This window comes from Tetrahymena thermophila, assembly GCF_000189635.1.
Source record: "Tetrahymena thermophila SB210 genomic scaffold scf_8254588, whole genome shotgun sequence".
NCBI lineage: Eukaryota > Ciliophora > Oligohymenophorea > Hymenostomatida > Tetrahymenidae > Tetrahymena > Tetrahymena thermophila.
In genome coordinates this window covers 111801-131341 of record NW_002476359.1, presented here as the reverse complement: position 1 = coordinate 131341, position 19541 = coordinate 111801, and the positions used below count along the sequence as shown (strand labels likewise).

Genomic DNA, 19541 nt, shown 5'->3' with positions numbered 1-19541 from the left:
AGTTAGAATTCATTTGTTTATTAAAAGTTATTTATATCATTATTATTTAAGTGATTGATAATTGATCAGCTTTTAAAGCAACTTTCAAATATCATTTTGTCACCCTTATTTTAAAGAAGTATTTTTATATATTAATTTTATGGTTATACAAAAATTATCATTGTTAGATTTGTGATATGGAGTCGAACGATTTATTAATTTCTTGTTGATAATTTTGAATTGTATTTTAATCTAAATATTATTTAGTTTAATTTAATATAGCATTTTTGAGTATGTTTTATTATTTTTGTGTTTTTTATTGTTTATGAGAAGAAGAATTTTAAATAATTGGTTAATTTATTTTTAGAACATCTTAAAATATATTTATTATATATTTTAGAAGTAACTCTCTGTGAGATGTTTCTATTATAAGTTCAAACTCCTATTAGATATGTATGGAGCACAGATTCTAATTTGATTGAGATATTATAATTTTTGAAATATCTTTGATAGGGAATTTTTTATATCCATTTAAATTGTCAGTGCCATTTAAAACATAAAAGCTACTTTCATCAAGGCAGATAACTTTCTCCTCGCATTTTTTGGAATGAGAAAATTTTTTAACTTAATCACTAAAAAAGTAAGAAACATTTTCTGTATTTTCAGTTTATTTTTTTCTTAATAAAGTTTAAATTGATGTCATGTTTTTTATGCCAGCGAAGTCAGTGTCAATGAATTGAAGGCAATTACTATTATTATCAGCCTCATTAAAAGTTTTGAATTTTTAATTATGGAAAAAGGAGGATTTTCTTTTTATATTTTGATTGTTTATTGGGTTTTCATAATTCTATTTTAAGCTGTTTCCTTTTTAATATAATTAAAATTATAATTAGATAAAATAAGATAATTAAAAAAGTGGTACTTTTAGGTGTTTCAGAGGAGTTTTTTTCTATCATTTTAACAAGTTTTTAATCACTGAAATTTTTATTAGGTTAGCAAAGAGTGTATTTTTACTGCTATTAGCTTTATGCTTAGAGTTTAGAATCAAGCGACATGCATGTCTTAGATTTTCTAAAATCAATTTTTTGCTTTTTGTTTTGAATTTTATAAATTTGATTGTTTTAATCAACATCTAAACTTTTGAGTTACTAAGTAATTTAGATTTTATTTTGTCTCATTTCATCTAGGAATTGTTCGATTTTATTTTTAACAGCTTCAGTTTTTTACTATAATTTTTACAAATCAATTTCTTAGTTTTTGATATCAAAGTTAAATAATCTATTTTTAAAATAAATTATGTTCAAAAAATTAATATAAGAATTTCAAATAAATAATGAATTACTTTTGATTTTAAAAAACATGAGATTTTGAACAATCACACTCATTTTATAGAATTTCTTTCATTTCAATTAAATTCATTATTTCATCTAGTTATTTGTTAATTTTTGAAAGGGTCTTCTAACTTTCATTCTTAGGGTCTTCTTATTTTTAGCTAAACTAAGCAATTACTTATTTTTATAGTTGTTATTTCAAAGAATTTATTTCTAAATCTTTGAGGATTACTGTGCAAATGAGTTTTTAAATATAATCCTTGCATTGCTAAGAGTCAGCATCGAATTAATTAAAGCTTTTATCGATATTTTCACTATAAGCATTTATATTTTCAATTTATTAAGTGCTGTTTTATTAGCATTTTGAGTTGTTACTTAATTAGATTAGTGTATTCAGAAGGAAAATTTGATAAGAATCTTACTAATTACAGATGTTTTATTATATATTTTGTTGTTTTTGAAGCATAAATTATTCATTTTATTTAGGAAATAAGAGGTTTAATATTTTTATGTAGCTTTCTTTGTTGACTTCTTAGTTTTAATTGCTAATTGGAGTTTAATTCAATCCTTATAGATATTAATATGTTTATTTTGACAAGTATTCTTGAAAGCGCTCATCGTAATTCTTTAAATTAACATTTTAGTCAGATTAGACTTAAGAAAGAAATTCAATTAGACGTTCAATTTCATGTTGAGGAAAAATAAATTTGGGAGAGTATTGTAAATTAGATTGCATTTTTAAAATAAAGTGAATAATTTAGATATTAATTTATTTTTTTTTAATTATAAAGAAATAAAATTTTGATCATCTACCTAATAAATTGATGAAGATAAAATAGATTGTTTACTTTGATTAACTTAATTTGTGGTGTATTCAATTTATTTAAATTAAAAACTTATTTTTAATAGAGTAAAATCAATATTTAAAGCCAAAAATATTGAAATAAATTTGTGTCAGAATAAAAATTACCAATCATGATGAAAAAATATGGATTTTTATATGAAATTATCTGAATGAATATTTAATTTTTAAAGAAATTAGTATTTTCTACTTAGATTCATTAAATATATATATATAAACTTGCATAAAATTTAAAGTTTGTTTTTTTGATGATTAACAAACAACAATTAACTAACTAATTTTAATACAGCGTATTTTCTGATGTATTTTATTTATGTTATATAAAAAATATGCAGTGCTTCAATAAGAATATAATCAAAATTTTCAGTTTTCTGTTATTATTTAAGCTAACGCGAGTAATTATTTATATTCATCAGAATCACTTACTTTAATTAAAATAGGATTTGTTTAGTTTTTTATTTAAAAGATAATGACTTTATCTTTGTTTTGCATTTCTTCATGGATCCTTGCTCCTATCAAACTAACCTCCATTATTTTTACATCTTATTTTTAATCTTTAAATATTATTGCTTGGGTATTATTTATTTATAATAGATATGGTTTCCATGGATTGAATAAAAAATTTGATATCATATTTTAATTAATTTTCATTTAGATGTTGAAAAAATACAATTTATTATTAAAGCTATTAGATTGGATATTAGCATTTATTTTTTATTCCAGAATATTCTTATTTACTATGCTCGTAGATTCATTTTGAGGTGGTAAACATTTCATTTTGTTCTAATCTGTACCTAATGAATTTTCGGTCTAATTTTAGTAAATATTTAATATTCATATTTTTAAATAAAAGGAATTACGTTTTCGTTTTAAACAGATTAAACTGGGGACTTAAATATCTTATCTTTTTTCTTAGATCTTATTAAAAGATTTTCTGCAAATGAAATCATATAGGTGGGTAAATTTAGAGCCTTGAATAAATTCTTTAAGAATATATTCAAATCAAACCTTCTACAAGATTCAATAACGTAATCTGATTAATTCAATACGTGAATTACGCAAAGATTAGAACTTATGTTGCTAAAAGTTATTCTATTTATTAATCGCACTTAAAATTTTCTAACTATCTTAAAATTTTCAGTAGGATTAATGATGTACACATATTAAGAAGTTATAAATAAAATTCTGCGCTCTTTTTCATTTTAAGCGTTAATTCTATATATGGAATCAGAATAAAAATATTCAACAGATAAATTTGTATCGTTTTTACATAAATTCGTATTTTCCTTCAAAGTATTTTCTGAGCTATTTCTTTTTAAATTAGATTCGTATGTTTCTCTAATTTAAATAACTCTAGGATCTTCTTTTAAATTTAAGTTATCTGTATTGATAAGTTAGTTTACTTATGGGAAGGAAAAACCTTAAGTCTATGCATTATTTTCTTTACCTCTGCTGAAATCTTATAATACACTAAATTACTGAATAGTAATCTATTTCCTGCTTTCATTAATGCTATTTTCTTCTTCAATAAAATTTTGATTATATTTATTTTAGTTATTTGAAAACAATTGTTTGTTCAACTAATTCCAATAAAAATTAGTATCACCTTACAACATTTATTAAAAGCTTGGCGTCACTTTGTCTTAAGTATTTTCTGTTTTCGGAATTGTACCTAAACATTAAAATTTTTAATTTTGAAAATTACATTTAAACAAATAAAAAGCTTATCAAACAAATTACATTTACTTTCAGGATATCTATTCTCATCATTTTGTTTTTATATACTAGTCTACATTACTTACACGCTAGTAGTCATATAGTCTTCTTAATTCAATTACATTTTAGTAGATTAAATACTAGGTATTTAACTTGTAGTCATTTCTGGAGATCTCTAATATTACTCCTATTCCAAGACATCTTTTTTTGTTTGAAGTTTTTGATAACTTTAAATAACTTCTAAAGCTGCAAAACTGAAGCAATTAGTCCTTTTAAAACCGCTTCTAACTTACTCTACCTTATTATTCTATTTTGTATCATTTAATATATCACCTAAAAAATTTTCTTAATTTTAAAAAGAAATTTATTTAGTGCGTTATTTTTTTGAAGCAGTTTTTTATTGATCATTATCATTTTATTTTACTTAATTTTAAGTATTTTCTTCCGATTCTATTTATTTATTTGACAAAATCTATTCTAGATCGTTTTCCAAATTTGTTTAAACCAAATCATTATCATTTGTATAGGGATTGTTTAGTTATTATATTTCAGCTTGCCAAGACAATCTATTAAATAAACTTTTTGATTTTCTATGAGCTAACTGCTAAATGGACAACTCTTACTTAGTACTTAAATTTATATCATTTAGAGAGTTGCAAAAGGAATCATTTATTTCATTTATTTGCTTTTTTAAAGTAAATACTTCTGATTATAAATTATTATTACTTTCTTCATTATCCTCAATTACTTTTACATAATGCTAAACTTTTTATTTCAGTTGCTCATTTTCTTACTTTAACTGAGAATTTTCATCTTCTAAATATGAAATAACACCATTAAGCTATTCAAAATTCTGTCTTTCTGTGCTATACAAAGAACTATTTTGCGATCTTATTATAATTTAAGTAAATATTTAAATTAATTCCTCATTAAAAAGCTTATAAATTTATTAAACTTAATATCAATCAATTCTAGTGTGGGAAAATTTATTTGATTTGTTATAAAAATACTGTAAAGAAATTTGATTAAAAATTAATTAATAAGTATTTTGTAAATATTTATTCAGCCAAATTAAACAATTAAAAGTTAAAGAAAGCAAATAGATATTTAATATATTTAAATAGACAAAATAATTCATTTATAAATTCTAAAAAGCAACCAGTAGTGGCAAAAATAAAAAATAATAAATCATATCTAATTTTTACTCTGCAGGGCTCTTCTCTATTTTACTCTTTAAATGTAGAATTTCTTATTCTTATGACAATTAGGTTTATTTTGACTCATGAAAGTTCTTTTTTAATTCAAAAAGTTAATGTTTTAATTCCTTTATTTCTTAATCTTTGCTTTTTAACTCTTTTACTTATCTGTCATGTTCTTACTCAATTTGATTATATTCTTTTTCTTTGCTTTGATATTCTTTTATCTGTTTATTAAGCTGCTCAATATTTTCTTATAAATTACATATTTTATCTTCGAGATAGGAAATTTGGTGTATGTATTCTTCTTCTTTTTTTTGCATTTCACTAATTCTTTAGGCTTTCATTGACTTAATTTCAGCAAAATGTTAGATTTAGCTGTCCTTTTCATAGAGTTGCTACTATAAATTCTATATTTCTTATTAAAGAGAAGAATAAAATTGTTAAATTTTTTCAACTATGCCTTTGTAATTTTTATCTTTAGACTCAAATTCACTTAGTACTGGATATAAGTCTCTCATGCTTTACACATAATTATTTTCTATAAAATAATTTCTATTATCTAAATATTTATAAGAATTCATATCTTATATGTTAGAAAGTGAGCTAATGACTGAGGTAAATTGTTAATTTGATATTTGCTAACTTTTTTTATCTTAATTACTATCTTTTTGTTGTCCTACCATAGAATTATTTTCAGTACCTCTTTTATTTATTTCATTTTAAGAATTGTTTTAACTGTCACAACTTGTGCATTCTTCTTCACTTTCGTGGAAAACATATGCTTACTCATAATTTTCTATGTTATTCTAACCATATTTATTAAGTAGAATGTAGTTTTCATATTTACTTATATACTACTATAATTCATTATTAAAAACGTAATCTTAATTGTTCTCTTCAATTTTACAGCTTAACATTTGAAATATTTATTTAGCTAAATCGCTATCAAGTAATAACTTGCCCTACTTATTCAAAATGTCTATCTGCTTAAGAATTAATTGTAACTCGCACTTATCTTAGTCTTAAGCCTTGGCAATTTTGAGCGCTTTGTTATAAATAAATAGTATCTAATTTATAGAATCAAAATTTAAGTGCTAGTAGGTTGAGACAAGACAGTTTTCCTCAAGCTAAATGTGTTTCATACTCTTAATTTCTAACTAATCTAAATCCTAACTTTATTACTCATTTTTTTAGTATTAGCTTTATTCCTCTAATAAGCATTAAAGAATAAGGGCTTCTATTCCCTCTATTGTTACATACCCTTCTTATTTTTGGAAGAGTACATTGTATAGCTAGACAATAACTTCTTCATCCAATGCATATTTTGTATTTATTTCTCCTATTTTGTGAAGAATTTCTCTGAACTCTTTTAAATCTACATTCAAGCCTTAAAATTATTCTTTCTTTTCTTAGATTAAAGCTTGTATGTAAACCATATTTATAAACAATTTTCTTATATTTGATTGATTGGCTTTTTTTATATAGATGATTTATTTTTTATCAGGTAAAAATAATTAAACTAAATAGTAAATGAATCAATGATTGATTATACATTTTCTTTAATAATTGATATTTAATTAAGAAAACTAATTTTTAAATAAAAACTGCCTATAATATGCTCAAATATATCTGTTTATTTTATGAAATTGAGTTCTATTTAGGATGGTATGTTTTTATAATATACTATCATTTATATTCATTAATTTAAAAATATTATTTGTATTTTATTATTTTTAAGAATAAACTTTTTTTTCATTATAATGTTGTTTGACTAATATATAAATAATTATCAAATTATTAAAAATTCTATGTTAAATTTTTTAATTATTTATTCAAATTTAAGTAATGGATAAGCAAACAAAAGAATTATCTCAAGTTAACTAAATAGACAAGCTGCACCTAGGAAATTATAACTAATGTTCAATAGGCTTGACATGCCGTCCGTTGACTTAAAATAATTCCTCTTTTGTAACTTACAAAGAAGATTTTAATTGTGATATTTTGCTAACATTGCTTGAAGATTGTGAAATAATGTTTTATGGGTTAGATTAAATTGAAAAACTTGCATAAGAATAAGGAATCACGTAACTGAGATATCCTATTCCTGATAATTCTGTACCAAGTAATGAAGAAGACCTTCATAAATTCATTAATCAACAACTTTTACCATAATTAAATAATAAAAAAAACATAATAATCCACTGCTTTGCAGGACTTAATAGAACTGGAACAATAGGCGCTTGTGTTTTACTTGAAATAAATCCAGATATTAATGACTAATAAGCGATTAAAATAATAAGAGATACCAGAAAAGGGTCTATCTCTCACTCTGGTTAAGATGAATTTATAACAAAATATTACTAATATCTATAAAAATAAAGGCAACAAACAGAAAATAAATGATATATTTATTTAGTCAATAAATGAATGAAGATATAAACGAATGTGTTAAAAACAGCCTAAATAAAAAATATTAAGAGCAAAAAAATTAATGCCACTAATAAAATAGATAAGTAAACAAATAAACAACAATGTAATATAATAATAATAATAATGATAAAAAGTTTTAAATATTTAACTAAATGTAATTTAACTAGCATATTCTTTGGGCGCAAAGGAAATAGGATTTAAAATAAAACTTACAATACATTTTCAAAATTTAATTAAAAGAATATTTGTACATTTTTATTATAATTAGATAGCCACTGATACAATTAAAAAATTATTCTAACTAACTAACTAAGTTAATTACATTCTAATAAATAAATTAAGTGGGCTCAAAAAAATTTAATATATAATAATGAATATAAATTATATAAATCGATATTGAATATATACAAACTAGTATTGTAAATTATGTTTAAGTAAATCAATTAAAAAGAAATCAGCCAAAAAATTCAAAATGTTCTAATTTAATTAAAAAAAATTCATTACTTTATAAAATATCAAACAAAATTTAGTCGAATTATATTATATTTATATAATAAAATATGAGTCATTTTTAAGAAGAAATAATCAATTTTAACATAATACCTGTTTTGATTGTACTATTTATGGCAGCATTAGGAGGATTCTTTTGTAAAAAGACTATTTATTTACACTTTTATAAATCAATTTAGACTCTTTTATTTTTTATTTAAAGGCTGTAAAGCATTAAATGGATGCCATAGTGAATAGAGTATTTAATACTCTAAAAAGTATGGTTAATCCAAGGAAAATTGACATCTTTTTTCATTTTATCTTAAAGACATCAAATTTAAAACAAAATTGTTATTAAATTAAAACCATTTTAAGGCATTTCTAAAAAAATTGCTGATCAAAGCTTCAAAATACATTTAATTATTCATATATTTCTATTTTTAATATTGAGATAAACAATACAAAAATTAGAGATTGAATTACATTAAACCTTGTTTCTGTATTTTTATCTAGATATCTTATTTAAGAAATATAAAACCACAAAAATAATTGTAAATGAATAGTATATGTGTGTATTAATATTATCCATAAAAATTACTTTAACAAAATATTTATAAATAAATAAAAAAAAATTTTTAAATTATTTTAATAATTCGACTTCAAACTTTTTTGTAATTATTTTTAACTAATTAAATTAAATCTTCTTCATCGTCTTCTTGTATTTATTATTTTGCATCACTTTTTCTATTTTGTGAGCGGTCTGTATATTTATTAGAGCTGTTTTCTGTTAGGTTTTAGTTTCTTTAAGTAACAGGAACAGACTTTTAACCTCCTCTTCTGTCAGATAATTAGTTATTCAACAGCTATTCTTCTATAATTCTGTTTCTCTATTCAACTAAGTATGAGTAGTAATTAAACTAAGGGTCTTCTTTCTTCTGTTTCATTATAAATTGTAACCAATCAGAAAGATATACAAATGGCAATTAAAATTCATCTGAGGGATCTGTTACTGGAACATTTAACTATAATCTTATTGATTCAATTATGCATGTTGCTTCCCAGAAGGATATATCTAAACCTAATCCTTGAATTAGATATTGTATGTCTCTAGCACTCATAACCTTATCAGCTAATTCATCATTCATTATAAGCTCTTAAACTCCTTCTTCATTTTTTAATACATTTTCTTACAGATTCTGTTTGACTAATTCAGCATATCTAGATGAATCACAGTGTATGTAGTTAAGCTTTTCATAAACTTCTATATTTCTTAAATAATCAGGTAACATATTTGATTAAATAAGTCCATCTTCATGAATATCCAAAAGATCTATTAATCTATTTACAAGTATATTATCACATTCAAAATCTTTTTCAAGTATACTTTTGAAGTGTTCTCTTCTCACAAATCCAAATTCACTAAATCTAAATTTTAATGAAAGTATGAACCTTAAAAATAGTATATTTAACTTATATTATTTACCTTGTTATAATTCTCTCAAAATCAGCTATTGTAAAGGATTTATTTATAAGTATAAGAGAAAACTCTTTTACAGCATAAGAGTAAGAATCTCTTAATATGTCTTCATAATTTAAAAAACTGTTATAGCTCTTTACAAAATCAGTTGTGTTGATCTCACCACTCTCTTCAAAATCTAGAACAGAGATTAATTTATGCAAATAACCATTTTTAATATGCAGAGTTTCTTGTATTGGTAAATCATTTAAAAAATTGTAAAACTCCCTAAGAGTTACTCTTTTCTGGTGTTTCTCCGCCTTTAAAATAAAATTCCTTAAAATATTTTATGCACGTCTTTTATTTCTTCTTATATTTTCCATTATTAAAACAAACACTTTGTTTATAGCCTCTTTTGAGTATTCCATGTTGTCAAATCTTATCTTTTTAAACTTTTTAGTAATAAATAATTTTTTCAAAAATTGGAAATAAAATTAAAATTAAAAATAGTTTTTGTTTTGAGGTTTTTTGAATTTACTCAAACAAAGAAGTTTTTTTTAAAAAGAAATATTTTTATTTACTTTGTGGATTTACTTTTCTTAAGATAATTAGCTGTTAGCAACGTTTTCTGATAATGTTTCAACTTGATTATCCTTATTGACAGCTCCTTAACTTTAATCATTTACTATAAACATTTATTACTGATGTTTAACTAAAGCGTTATCATCAGAAACTAATATTAAATTTTTATTATTTTTAGGAATAAAAGTTAAATCTGATTATTATTAATATGTTTATTGCTGTTATTTTTATTATATTTAGTTTATGGGAAGGGTAGATTAGTAATTTAGTTTATTAAGCTGTTGCTTTTCATTAGCCTTTTATTCGTAGAATTAAACTTGCTAAACAGTTCCAAAAGCTAAGGCTAAATTACAATTACCTATATTTTTATTTGTAGAAGGATCCCAAATAGGCATTTCACCTTCTACTAATAAAGTAGGATAAACATTGCTGGCAAATGCTTAAGGATTCAAAATTAGCTCAGGGATGGATTTCATATTGAGTCTAATTAAACCTAAGAAATCTTCTGCTGTAGATGGGGAGTATGCTTGGTTATTGATTTTATTTTTTTTCCATATTTCTAAAACAAATGGTACTACATTCATTTTTTAGATTTACTGCTCGTCAACGGGCATTATGGACTTATAATTAAATATAATTGATTTAGTAGCAAAATCTGTATTTGTCATCAATCCTTCTAAATTTTCATTTCTTCCATATAATTTATGGCGAATTAAGATTTATTCATTGACACTTACATTTCTAGACATGTTGTTTAGTGATGTGACAAAAAGAAAGATTTAAAATGGAATTTTATTCATGCTGGATATTTCTGTGTACCTTTTAATAGATTATTTTGTTTAAATTTCTTACTTTTATCTCTAAGCAACGTTTGGATGAAGATTAATTTAATCAGAAAGATAAGGAGATATCTTATTAAGCAAGGCTACAGATATGCACAATTCTCCAGCAATTTAATTACTTTAGTTATTTTCTTTTTTGTTATTTGTTTTATTCAAGTTATTTTAAGTTCCGATGGTCTTTGTATTTCCTCCAATTCCTACTGTGTTTGTAGTTTTACCTTAACCAGCAACAAAGTTTGAGGAAGGATACATTGGAATTTCAAAGGCTCCCTTAAGATAAGGCTTTAGCAATAACTAATCAAATCTAAATTCTCCTCTTGCAAATTCAATACGACTAGACGGATCTTCATCCCCAACAAATAATTAAAAATAAATACGAGAATCTGTGAATTAGGAAATATTCGTCTCACGAAGAGACATTTTACATGGAAAACTCTAGTTAAATTCAAAGCGAGATTATTCTAATGATAGCTATCTACGGCATGGAATATATAACTAATCATAAAATACCTTCTGTGTACCATCTTCAGCAAATTCAAAAATAGGAACCTAGATAGTAAGAGATAGTTAAGACTTTTACAATTTCTTCTTATAGAGCATATTAGTTGCCAAGAAAGAATCTGCATGGACTACATATGTATTTACACTTTTAAGATCTAAATTTTCTTATTCAGGAATTTTTTCTGGAGGAACATTTACTAAATCTGCATAGATTCCTGCAGTGAGTCCGGATATTAATTCAGCTTCATCCATTCTTAATTTTAGTAACTCTAAATCTGGATCTAGTATTTCAAATTCATCAAACCTAGTAGACTACTCCATAATTTTTTATTGTTATTTCTCTAGCATATGTAAATACTCCTCACTTTACTTATCTTTAATTATTTTTTGGATCTTGACATTTGTAATTGCTTGCTCATCTTCTTCTGCTTATTTCTAATTTTCTTTATTTTTAGAAGATAATTCACCTTCTTGATTTTATTCATTTTAAAAGTGAATATTTCTTTCTTATAAACTTAGCCTTGATTATCTCTAATTCCCATTTTAATTTGAAGGTATATCTACCATTTTTTACTAATTTTACAAACCATATCTATTATCTTCAATTTACATTTAGCTTGGTTCTTCCTAAATCTTGGATAATTGTTTCCCTTATTTCTAAAGTTATACACCTTATTTTTTACCATCATCTATATTCTTTTGTTAAGATCTGTTCTCTTACAATATTTAATCTTGCATATTTTGATCAAGACCTTAGTTAGCTTTTAATTCATTGTACATAAATGAACTATCTAAATGTTACTGGCTAGGATCAACTATTAAATAAAAATTAATATGAATATGATTTGAGTATTTACTAATACTTTTCAAAATATCTTGATATAAAAATACCTAATAAAATTAAGCTAAATATTGGTTATTAAATTAATTACATTTTTTATTAAGAGGCTACTTGGTAAATCTGACATTCATTTCTAGTTCAATCTCTCCAATTTTTTCAGTCATGTTTGGTTTATTGCAATTTGTTTGAACTTTAAATATGGGAAATAATCCCTTTATGTCTTCAATAGGAGTGTTAACAGCTTTAGGATTGTTTTTTAAAAATAATAACATGTTTATAAAAACATTTCCAACAACTTTATCGTTTCTTTTATCTAAAATATCTATTTTAAGTTTGACCATATCCTGTAAATATTTTTAAAATAATACTACAGGACACCTAATTTCATATTCTAATTCGCTGACATAATAATTTTTTAATTCTTCAGCAGAATTTTTAGCTATAATTACTCTACCACTACCTTATTAACCCCAAAATGAAACCCTAATTTTAGTGTTTTCAGGAGGGAAGGATGTTTTAAGCCACATAAGATCTCCTACACTAATATACAAATTTCCATAAACATTTTGATTTTCGTCAGTTCCTGGTGGAAGAATTTTCAAATAATCTTATTTAAACAAAAAAACAATTAATTTAATGGAGTTTAGTTTTATTAATTCTAGTTTACATACCCTCTTTATATTCTTCCCTATTGTAGTTATTTCTGCTTTTACTCATTTATCTATCTATCTAACTTTTTTATTTTATTCAAATAATGAATGTATTTGTATCTTTATAGATATTGTATGTGCTTAATTAACAAAATAAATAAATAAACAAATTAAAAGTAATTATTTTTTTTCAAATTCCATTTAACAATTAATTAATTGAAAAAAGTGATGTATTTAATTGAGTGATTATAATTCAAAAATATTTAATCAATAAATAATAATTGCAAGTTTAAAAATTTATAATTACAAAAATCAAACTCTCAAATCATCTTCAATGTTTTAGCTTTAACAGTAAATAATCATTATAATTTTTTTATCTTTTGAGCTAAAAAAATGCATTTATTTTAAATTACAGCTTATAATTTAAAAATATTAAAATTAAAATAAAAATTAACATTAAAATAATTTTTAATGTGCCATCATTTCCTTCAAAAAAGAATATTAATGTATTTTATTTTGTAATTAAAATTTGAAGATTAAATAAATTCTTTCATATGATAAATCAGATATTATGATTAATTTCAATTTGCTACTTTAAAACCAAAAAAATATTTTAATTAATTTGTCAAAACTAATTTTAAATAATTTTCTAATTGTAAATTATTAATATCAATTTTTTTTTTAAGGAATAAGATTGAGTTTTAAAAAAAATAGTTAGAAAATAATTTAATAATACTAAGAAAATTATTTTAACTTAACAATTATTAAATAAAAAATAAAAGCATAAAGATTTGTTTGAAGACAGATTATGATAATAAAATAATAAAATTTATTTATCAAATAAAACAAATTATTAAATTATAATTTTTAATTTTATTTTAATATTTTAAATTCTATTTTCAAAATACAACTTTAAAAATTTATTGTATGAATAAGAATAAATATTTAAGATATTTCACTATTTATTAAATTAAACATTATTATAATGATTTAATTTTAAAGAAACTGTTTGAATTTCTAAGGCAAATGAAATTCATTTTATTGAAAAAATAGCTTCAAAGATTGTTTATTTATTCTTTAAAATAAAAATAAAAATTATTTTATCAATAAGCAAAATAAAAATTATGATAGAAATAATTTAATTTGTTTATAAAAATAAAAATTAATAATAATATCAAACCACTCAGTAAATAAAAAAAATTTTTTGGTCAATGTATGATCAAAATTTTTTCTTTAAAAATTAGAATAAGAAGATTAAAATAGAAATATACTTTATTCTGGTATTGATTGTGGGTAATTAATCAGACAACGAAATCAGAAAATTATAGCCTTATGAATTATTAATAATTATTTATCTAGCAAAATTTATTTAGAAAAACTAACCATACATCAAAGCTTAAATTCTTTTAGCCATATTAATTCATAATGGGTTTTAAAATAAGAGAGACTTCTACCAGTGTTAAGAGGAGAAAAAATAAAGAAAAAAAGTTTTTTGAGAAGCTAAATGGCAATTAGGTAAATTCAATATTGCAAAGTTAAAATAATTTACCTGAAAAAAACATTGAGTCTGTAGTATAATCTGATTAGAAATAGTTAAAATTCTAAGAAAATGTAGAAAAAGCAAAAGAAAAAAATGTTTAATAGGACCAAGAAGATATAAATATTTTAGTTAACAGTCACACTCTGATTGGATCTATATCTTATGAAGAGAAACAGGATAGTTTGACATAAAAATAAAGTCTAACTATTCAGTCTATTGAGTTATCAAATAAACCTATTGAGTAACAAGTCCTAGAATACTATTAAGACAAAATTGACAAGTTAGATGTCAGATAAACATTAAAATCTTATTTGAGAAGAACTTTAGACACCATTATTCTTTCAAATGAAAATGATAAAATATTTTTACTAGAAATTAGAAAGTAGCTTAAACAATCTTAGAGAATAGCAAAAAAGTAGGAATATTCAGATTTCTTAAAATTAGTGGACAATTTATATCTTCTCGCAGTAGATAAATGCATTACATAAATATTTTAAGGAGCTGCAGCTACAAGAGGTTTTTCAGATTCAAGTAGTAGCAGTTTAGATAATTAGTAAATTTATGAATCTAGCACCTTATCACCTAACACTAATGACTAATTAGGAGAACATAACCCTAATCCTGGTTCACTTATTGATAATATACTAAGACTACACAATAATAATAGCTCAGACATAATTAGAATTTTATAAAGGAATGCGCTTTAAAGATTAGCTCAAGCATATAGAAGAGTAACTGGTAATAGCTATAACAATTTATCAAGATAACAGTCTATAATTAATAGAAGCCCTTTATATTCTAATAGATAGAATTAATAGTACCAACAATAGTAGGGAATAAATAACTATGAAAGTAATAGTAGTATAGAAAGTAATAGCAGAAGAACTAATATAGGTTCTTGGTCTAACTATGAAGATAATGGTTTAGGATCGTCATTTTTTACTAGTACTTTAAGATCTCATATTGATAATGAAAGTTAAACAACTAATGCGAGCAGCAGTAGCCGCAACAATAACAACAACTTTAATTCAATACTTTATAATAATTTAGAAGGATAAGAACTTGATGATGATACAGTAATAACAACAAATAGCTCATAGAATGAAAACTCTTAAAGAAGGTTAACTACAAGCTAAAGTAATTCCAATTTACTCATGATTGGAAGTGGTAGATATTTTGGTTTTAGATCTATTTCAAGTTAAGTTGCAGCAAATTAAGGAGATACTTCAATACAAACTTCTTCAGAGACTGGTTCTAATTTTTCTAGTTGACAAAATAAAACCTAAAACAACACACTAAGCGACTTTAAATAATAAAGTCTTACTATTAAAAATGATGAAACTTCAAAAAAAAAAAGAAACATTCGCAAAACTTTTATTGCTAATTTATATTTTATTTTCCCTAAATTTAAAAAATGAAGCATAATTATTATTTAATACATTGGAGGATGTAAAAAATTTATATTTATTTATATAAAAATATAATCAATCATCAATAAATATTTTATTAAAATTAAAAATAAATTCTAATAAAAATATTTTGTTATTAAAAAATACAATAAATAAATCTATTAACTTTATTTATGGTAAATCATCATAAATTAAGGTCGCACAAGATAAAAACTGGCTTTTAAAAAATTTGAATGATTCATATTTTAATATGAAAATATTAAATTTTATCCACTGTCCCAGTTAATCGTTTATTTACTGTATGAACATACTGTATAAAAATAAATGAATGGCATAATAAACTATTTAGATTTTTATAAATTCAGATTTTATTATATTCATATTTATTTTATTAATAACCATTTTTTAATTAATTTTATGATTGTAATTATTTTCTTAACTTTAAATAAATAAATAATTCAAATTCAAAATATAAATAAAATAAAACTAAAAAGGTTTTAATTATATATTTTAATAAAAAATAAATAAACATCTTTACATCTAATTTATAAAAGTGATACTACTTTTGGATATATAATTTTCTTTTGACTTTAGAAAAAATATCTTGAAAATCATTACTGTTTGATTGTAAAATAGAAAAGTAAGTTTTTTATGTAAAATATAGAAATTTTATTAAATACTTCAGCTTTTTTTAATAATTTTTGATAAAAAATAATATGCAAATTAATTTCATTTTATTTAAAAATAATAAAATATTTTACATATCTTTAGAAATTGAATAAAAATATTAATAAGAGATAAATTTAAGATATTAAATTTATGAAAATGTTTGAAACTTTGAAAAATGCTTAGTTTATTAAAAGAGAATGAATAAATTAAAACAATAATGTGATAGATAAGTAGGAATTATTTCATAAAATTGAAGCAAAAAAGAAACAAAGAAACAAAGAATATTTTGATATTGTATCATAATGATTATTTTCTGCTAAAAAACAAAATATTATTAAATTATACATTTCACTTTAATTAAAAAATAAGGATTTTTAATTTGACTCTCAAATTTATCAATTTTTCAACAAAAAAATTAACAATGGAAGGCATAAAATATAATGATAAGGATTTATAAAATACTTTTAAAATGGCCGATTACTAAATTATAAAAAGAGATGATATATAATTCTATCAAATGATACATCTTACTTAGCCTAATATAAAATATTTGATGGAAAAAATTAAAAATACAAATACCAGTAAAAAACTCATAGATTATATGATTGAGAAGGTAAAATTAGCTTTTTCCTAAATCGACAAATTAATTTATTTGAAAATAACATTTTTATTAGTAATCGTGGTAAAAATAAAAGATTTAATGTTGGTTCCCTATTTAAATTCAGGAGGTTATAGAAGGATAACTAGAAGAAGATGTTTATTATTACCTAATATATGAGGACATTAGCGATAATTATGCTCCGATTTATAAATTACTAGAAATAAAATCTTTAGATCTTACATAAGAATTTATTTAAAAAATTACAAAATTGAGTGACATTATACCCTTCATTGATAAGTTGCATGAAGAATAATTATCCATTCTTGATATCTCTCTTTAAAATATATGGGTATTAAAATATTTTGAAGTAGGAGATATTAAGTATAAGATTCTTAATCGAGGGTATTTTCTATTTATTTAGTATTTTTTTGTTACTCTATATAAAAATATTAATATTTTAAAAATAAAAAAAGGATTTACTAGTTTTTTTATTAACATAAGAATGATGATGATATAAAAAATATGATTTTAGATAATTTTTTTAATGTTTATAAATGGAATGAGTATTAACTAGTAAATAAACCATTTTTAGGATAATATTTGGATTGTAAGCAATCCTATGAATGTGATAATTGTAATTAATATAATTAGAGAAATTCATAATGTGGATTTTGTTCAAAAGAGCAAAATAAAAATTGTTAGTATTGTGTTTAACTTAAAAAGATGAACTGTGAAAGAAATTAAGATTTAAATGCAGTATTTATTTTACTGTACTTGATGACATATCCTTAAGAACTAAAAAGTATATAGCATGATGATTTTTTTTTAGAATAATAAAAGTTTGATAGTATTGATAAAACTGATGAAGATAAACATTTCTATATAGACTATTTTTAAAAAAAATAGATATTTACTTTTAAAATTCTCTAACTTCATTTTGAGAAGCAATTTTTAAAATTTAAAAATGTATCTACTCGTGGCATGATTGAAGAGTAACATCCTAATCAGTAGGGAACAATAAATGCAATTAATACTTAGAAATATAGTTAACTTTTTCTGAATAATGGACAAGAAGGAACATTAGATTTATTTGATAATAACGCAGCAGGTTAATTTAAGTAAATTGAAGAAAAAAATTTACCATTTTCAATCAACAAAACAACAGGCTCAACTTAATAGACAAGTAAAAAAATAAATAAAAAACCAACCAAATATTTCATTTTATAAAAGAATTGAAAAAAAAATAAATAAATTATTTGAAAAATTTAATTAATTATTTAAATAAAAATATAGGTCTAGTAAGTCAAGTAAGTCATTTGGAAACTTTGAGTAGTAATGTATATAAAAATTTCCCTCATTATGATAACAAAAATGAAGTTTTTAATATTCTAAAATAATCAAAAGAGAACCCAGAATAATACGAACTTTATATAATTACACTTAGTGTTTTATATTTTAATAATTACTGTGTTAGGCTGGAGGAATTAGATTAATATAATAAAATTATAGAAATTAAAGACTTAGTTGTACTTTAAATATAAATATTTTGGTAGTTGATTAAATATAGGTAAAAAGAACTAAAAAATTGTAACAACTAAGCAAGTAAATTACTTCAGAGGCTAAAATTCATATATGATTAAATTGAAAACGATGAATAACGTATAACAAAACCAGGTGTTTCTACTTAAAACATATTAATTTTGGGAGATATCAAAAATATATAAAATAATCTTTAAAACTGTGAACTTAAAATGGAAATAAGTACAATTAACACAGCAGTTAAAAAACATATGAAAAATATGTTTAGTAGGTGGTAAGATAGGAGTGAATATAAATATTTTAAGTTAATTAATTGTTTTAAGTAAATTCTTTTCTGCTAAACCTTTAATTAGAAAGATGATATGACAGACAAATTGAATAAGACGAAAAAAAAAATTTGTGAACTTTTATAGTGATTGAGAGTTAGTTTAATTTAAATTCCAAAACTCAAGATCTAAAAGAAAAGTTATTTAAGAGAATTAAAAATTAAAATTAGCAAACTATTAAGCTTAATAGCTTAATGATAATAACATCACCGAGGTACAGTAAATGCAAGTACTTTCTGTTAAATATGTATTTAATCAAAGTTTTAAATTGTAAATTAATATCAATTTAAAAAAAAAGAAAGATTTGTTTTAATTTTATTTATTTTATAAATTAATATTTTTTAATTAGAATATTTAAAAATAAAGAATTAATTGATAAGATTTATTGATTAATTGATTCATTTTAAAGTGATAGATATATATATATATATATCTACAAATTGCTTAACTATTTTTGATTTAAAATATTTTAACTGATAAAATTTTGAAAAGTAAGTAGACTTTGTATTAAAATACCAGCTTAAATTGTTATGTTTATATCTTATAAACCAGTCTAACTTAATAAATGGATGGAACATT

The 19541-nt window shown here is 22.2% G+C and overlaps 7 protein-coding genes across 7 annotated transcripts; 4 read left to right on the top strand and 3 right to left on the bottom strand. All coding sequences in view use genetic code 6, as the record gives it.

Annotated features, from left to right (window-relative positions):
- Positions 1 to 157: 157 nt before the first annotated feature.
- Positions 158 to 2097, bottom strand: TTHERM_00849510 (hypothetical protein; the record flags this gene model as incomplete). The annotated part of the gene is made up of 3 exons (XM_001019253.2): positions 1322 to 2097; positions 902 to 1257; positions 158 to 843 (listed from the first exon to the last, which is right to left on the bottom strand). The coding sequence occupies exons 1-3, from the start codon at positions 2044 to 2046 to the stop codon at positions 158 to 160; spliced, it is 1767 nt and encodes a 588-aa protein (XP_001019253.1). The 5' UTR covers positions 2047 to 2097.
- A 438-nt stretch (positions 2098 to 2535) lies between these two features.
- TTHERM_00849500 (hypothetical protein) lies at positions 2536 to 6523 on the bottom strand (the record flags this gene model as incomplete). Its single annotated transcript, XM_001019252.3, has 4 exons — positions 2536 to 2982; positions 3033 to 3844; positions 3913 to 4778; positions 5094 to 6523. 4 exons carry the CDS (start codon positions 6521 to 6523, stop codon positions 2536 to 2538), a joined length of 3555 nt encoding a protein of 1184 aa, XP_001019252.3.
- Positions 6524 to 6932: 409 nt separating this feature from the next.
- On the top strand, positions 6933 to 7490 carry TTHERM_00849490 (cyclin-dependent kinase inhibitor 3; the record flags this gene model as incomplete). The annotated part of the gene is made up of 1 exon (XM_001019251.3): positions 6933 to 7490. The coding sequence occupies one exon, from the start codon at positions 6933 to 6935 to the stop codon at positions 7488 to 7490; it is 558 nt and encodes a 185-aa protein (XP_001019251.1).
- A 587-nt stretch (positions 7491 to 8077) lies between these two features.
- TTHERM_000849489 (transmembrane protein, putative) lies at positions 8078 to 8309 on the top strand (the record flags this gene model as incomplete). Its single annotated transcript, XM_012798425.1, has 2 exons — positions 8078 to 8165; positions 8230 to 8309. 2 exons carry the CDS (start codon positions 8078 to 8080, stop codon positions 8307 to 8309), a joined length of 168 nt encoding a protein of 55 aa, XP_012653879.1.
- A 356-nt stretch (positions 8310 to 8665) lies between these two features.
- Positions 8666 to 12945, bottom strand: TTHERM_00849480 (hypothetical protein; the record flags this gene model as incomplete). The annotated part of the gene is made up of 5 exons (XM_001019250.2): positions 8666 to 9431; positions 9490 to 9914; positions 10044 to 12202; positions 12320 to 12835; positions 12900 to 12945. 5 exons carry the CDS (start codon positions 12943 to 12945, stop codon positions 8666 to 8668), a joined length of 3912 nt encoding a protein of 1303 aa, XP_001019250.2.
- A 1358-nt stretch (positions 12946 to 14303) lies between these two features.
- On the top strand, positions 14304 to 15689 carry TTHERM_00849470 (hypothetical protein; the record flags this gene model as incomplete). The annotated part of the gene is made up of 1 exon (XM_001019249.2): positions 14304 to 15689. The coding sequence occupies one exon, from the start codon at positions 14304 to 14306 to the stop codon at positions 15687 to 15689; it is 1386 nt and encodes a 461-aa protein (XP_001019249.2).
- A 1159-nt stretch (positions 15690 to 16848) lies between these two features.
- Positions 16849 to 19052, top strand: TTHERM_00849460 (hypothetical protein; the record flags this gene model as incomplete). Its single annotated transcript, XM_001019248.3, has 4 exons — positions 16849 to 17109; positions 17171 to 17499; positions 17571 to 18280; positions 18391 to 19052. The coding sequence occupies exons 1-4, from the start codon at positions 16918 to 16920 to the stop codon at positions 19050 to 19052; spliced, it is 1893 nt and encodes a 630-aa protein (XP_001019248.3). The 5' UTR covers positions 16849 to 16917.
- Between the last annotated feature and the right edge of the window lie 489 nt (positions 19053 to 19541).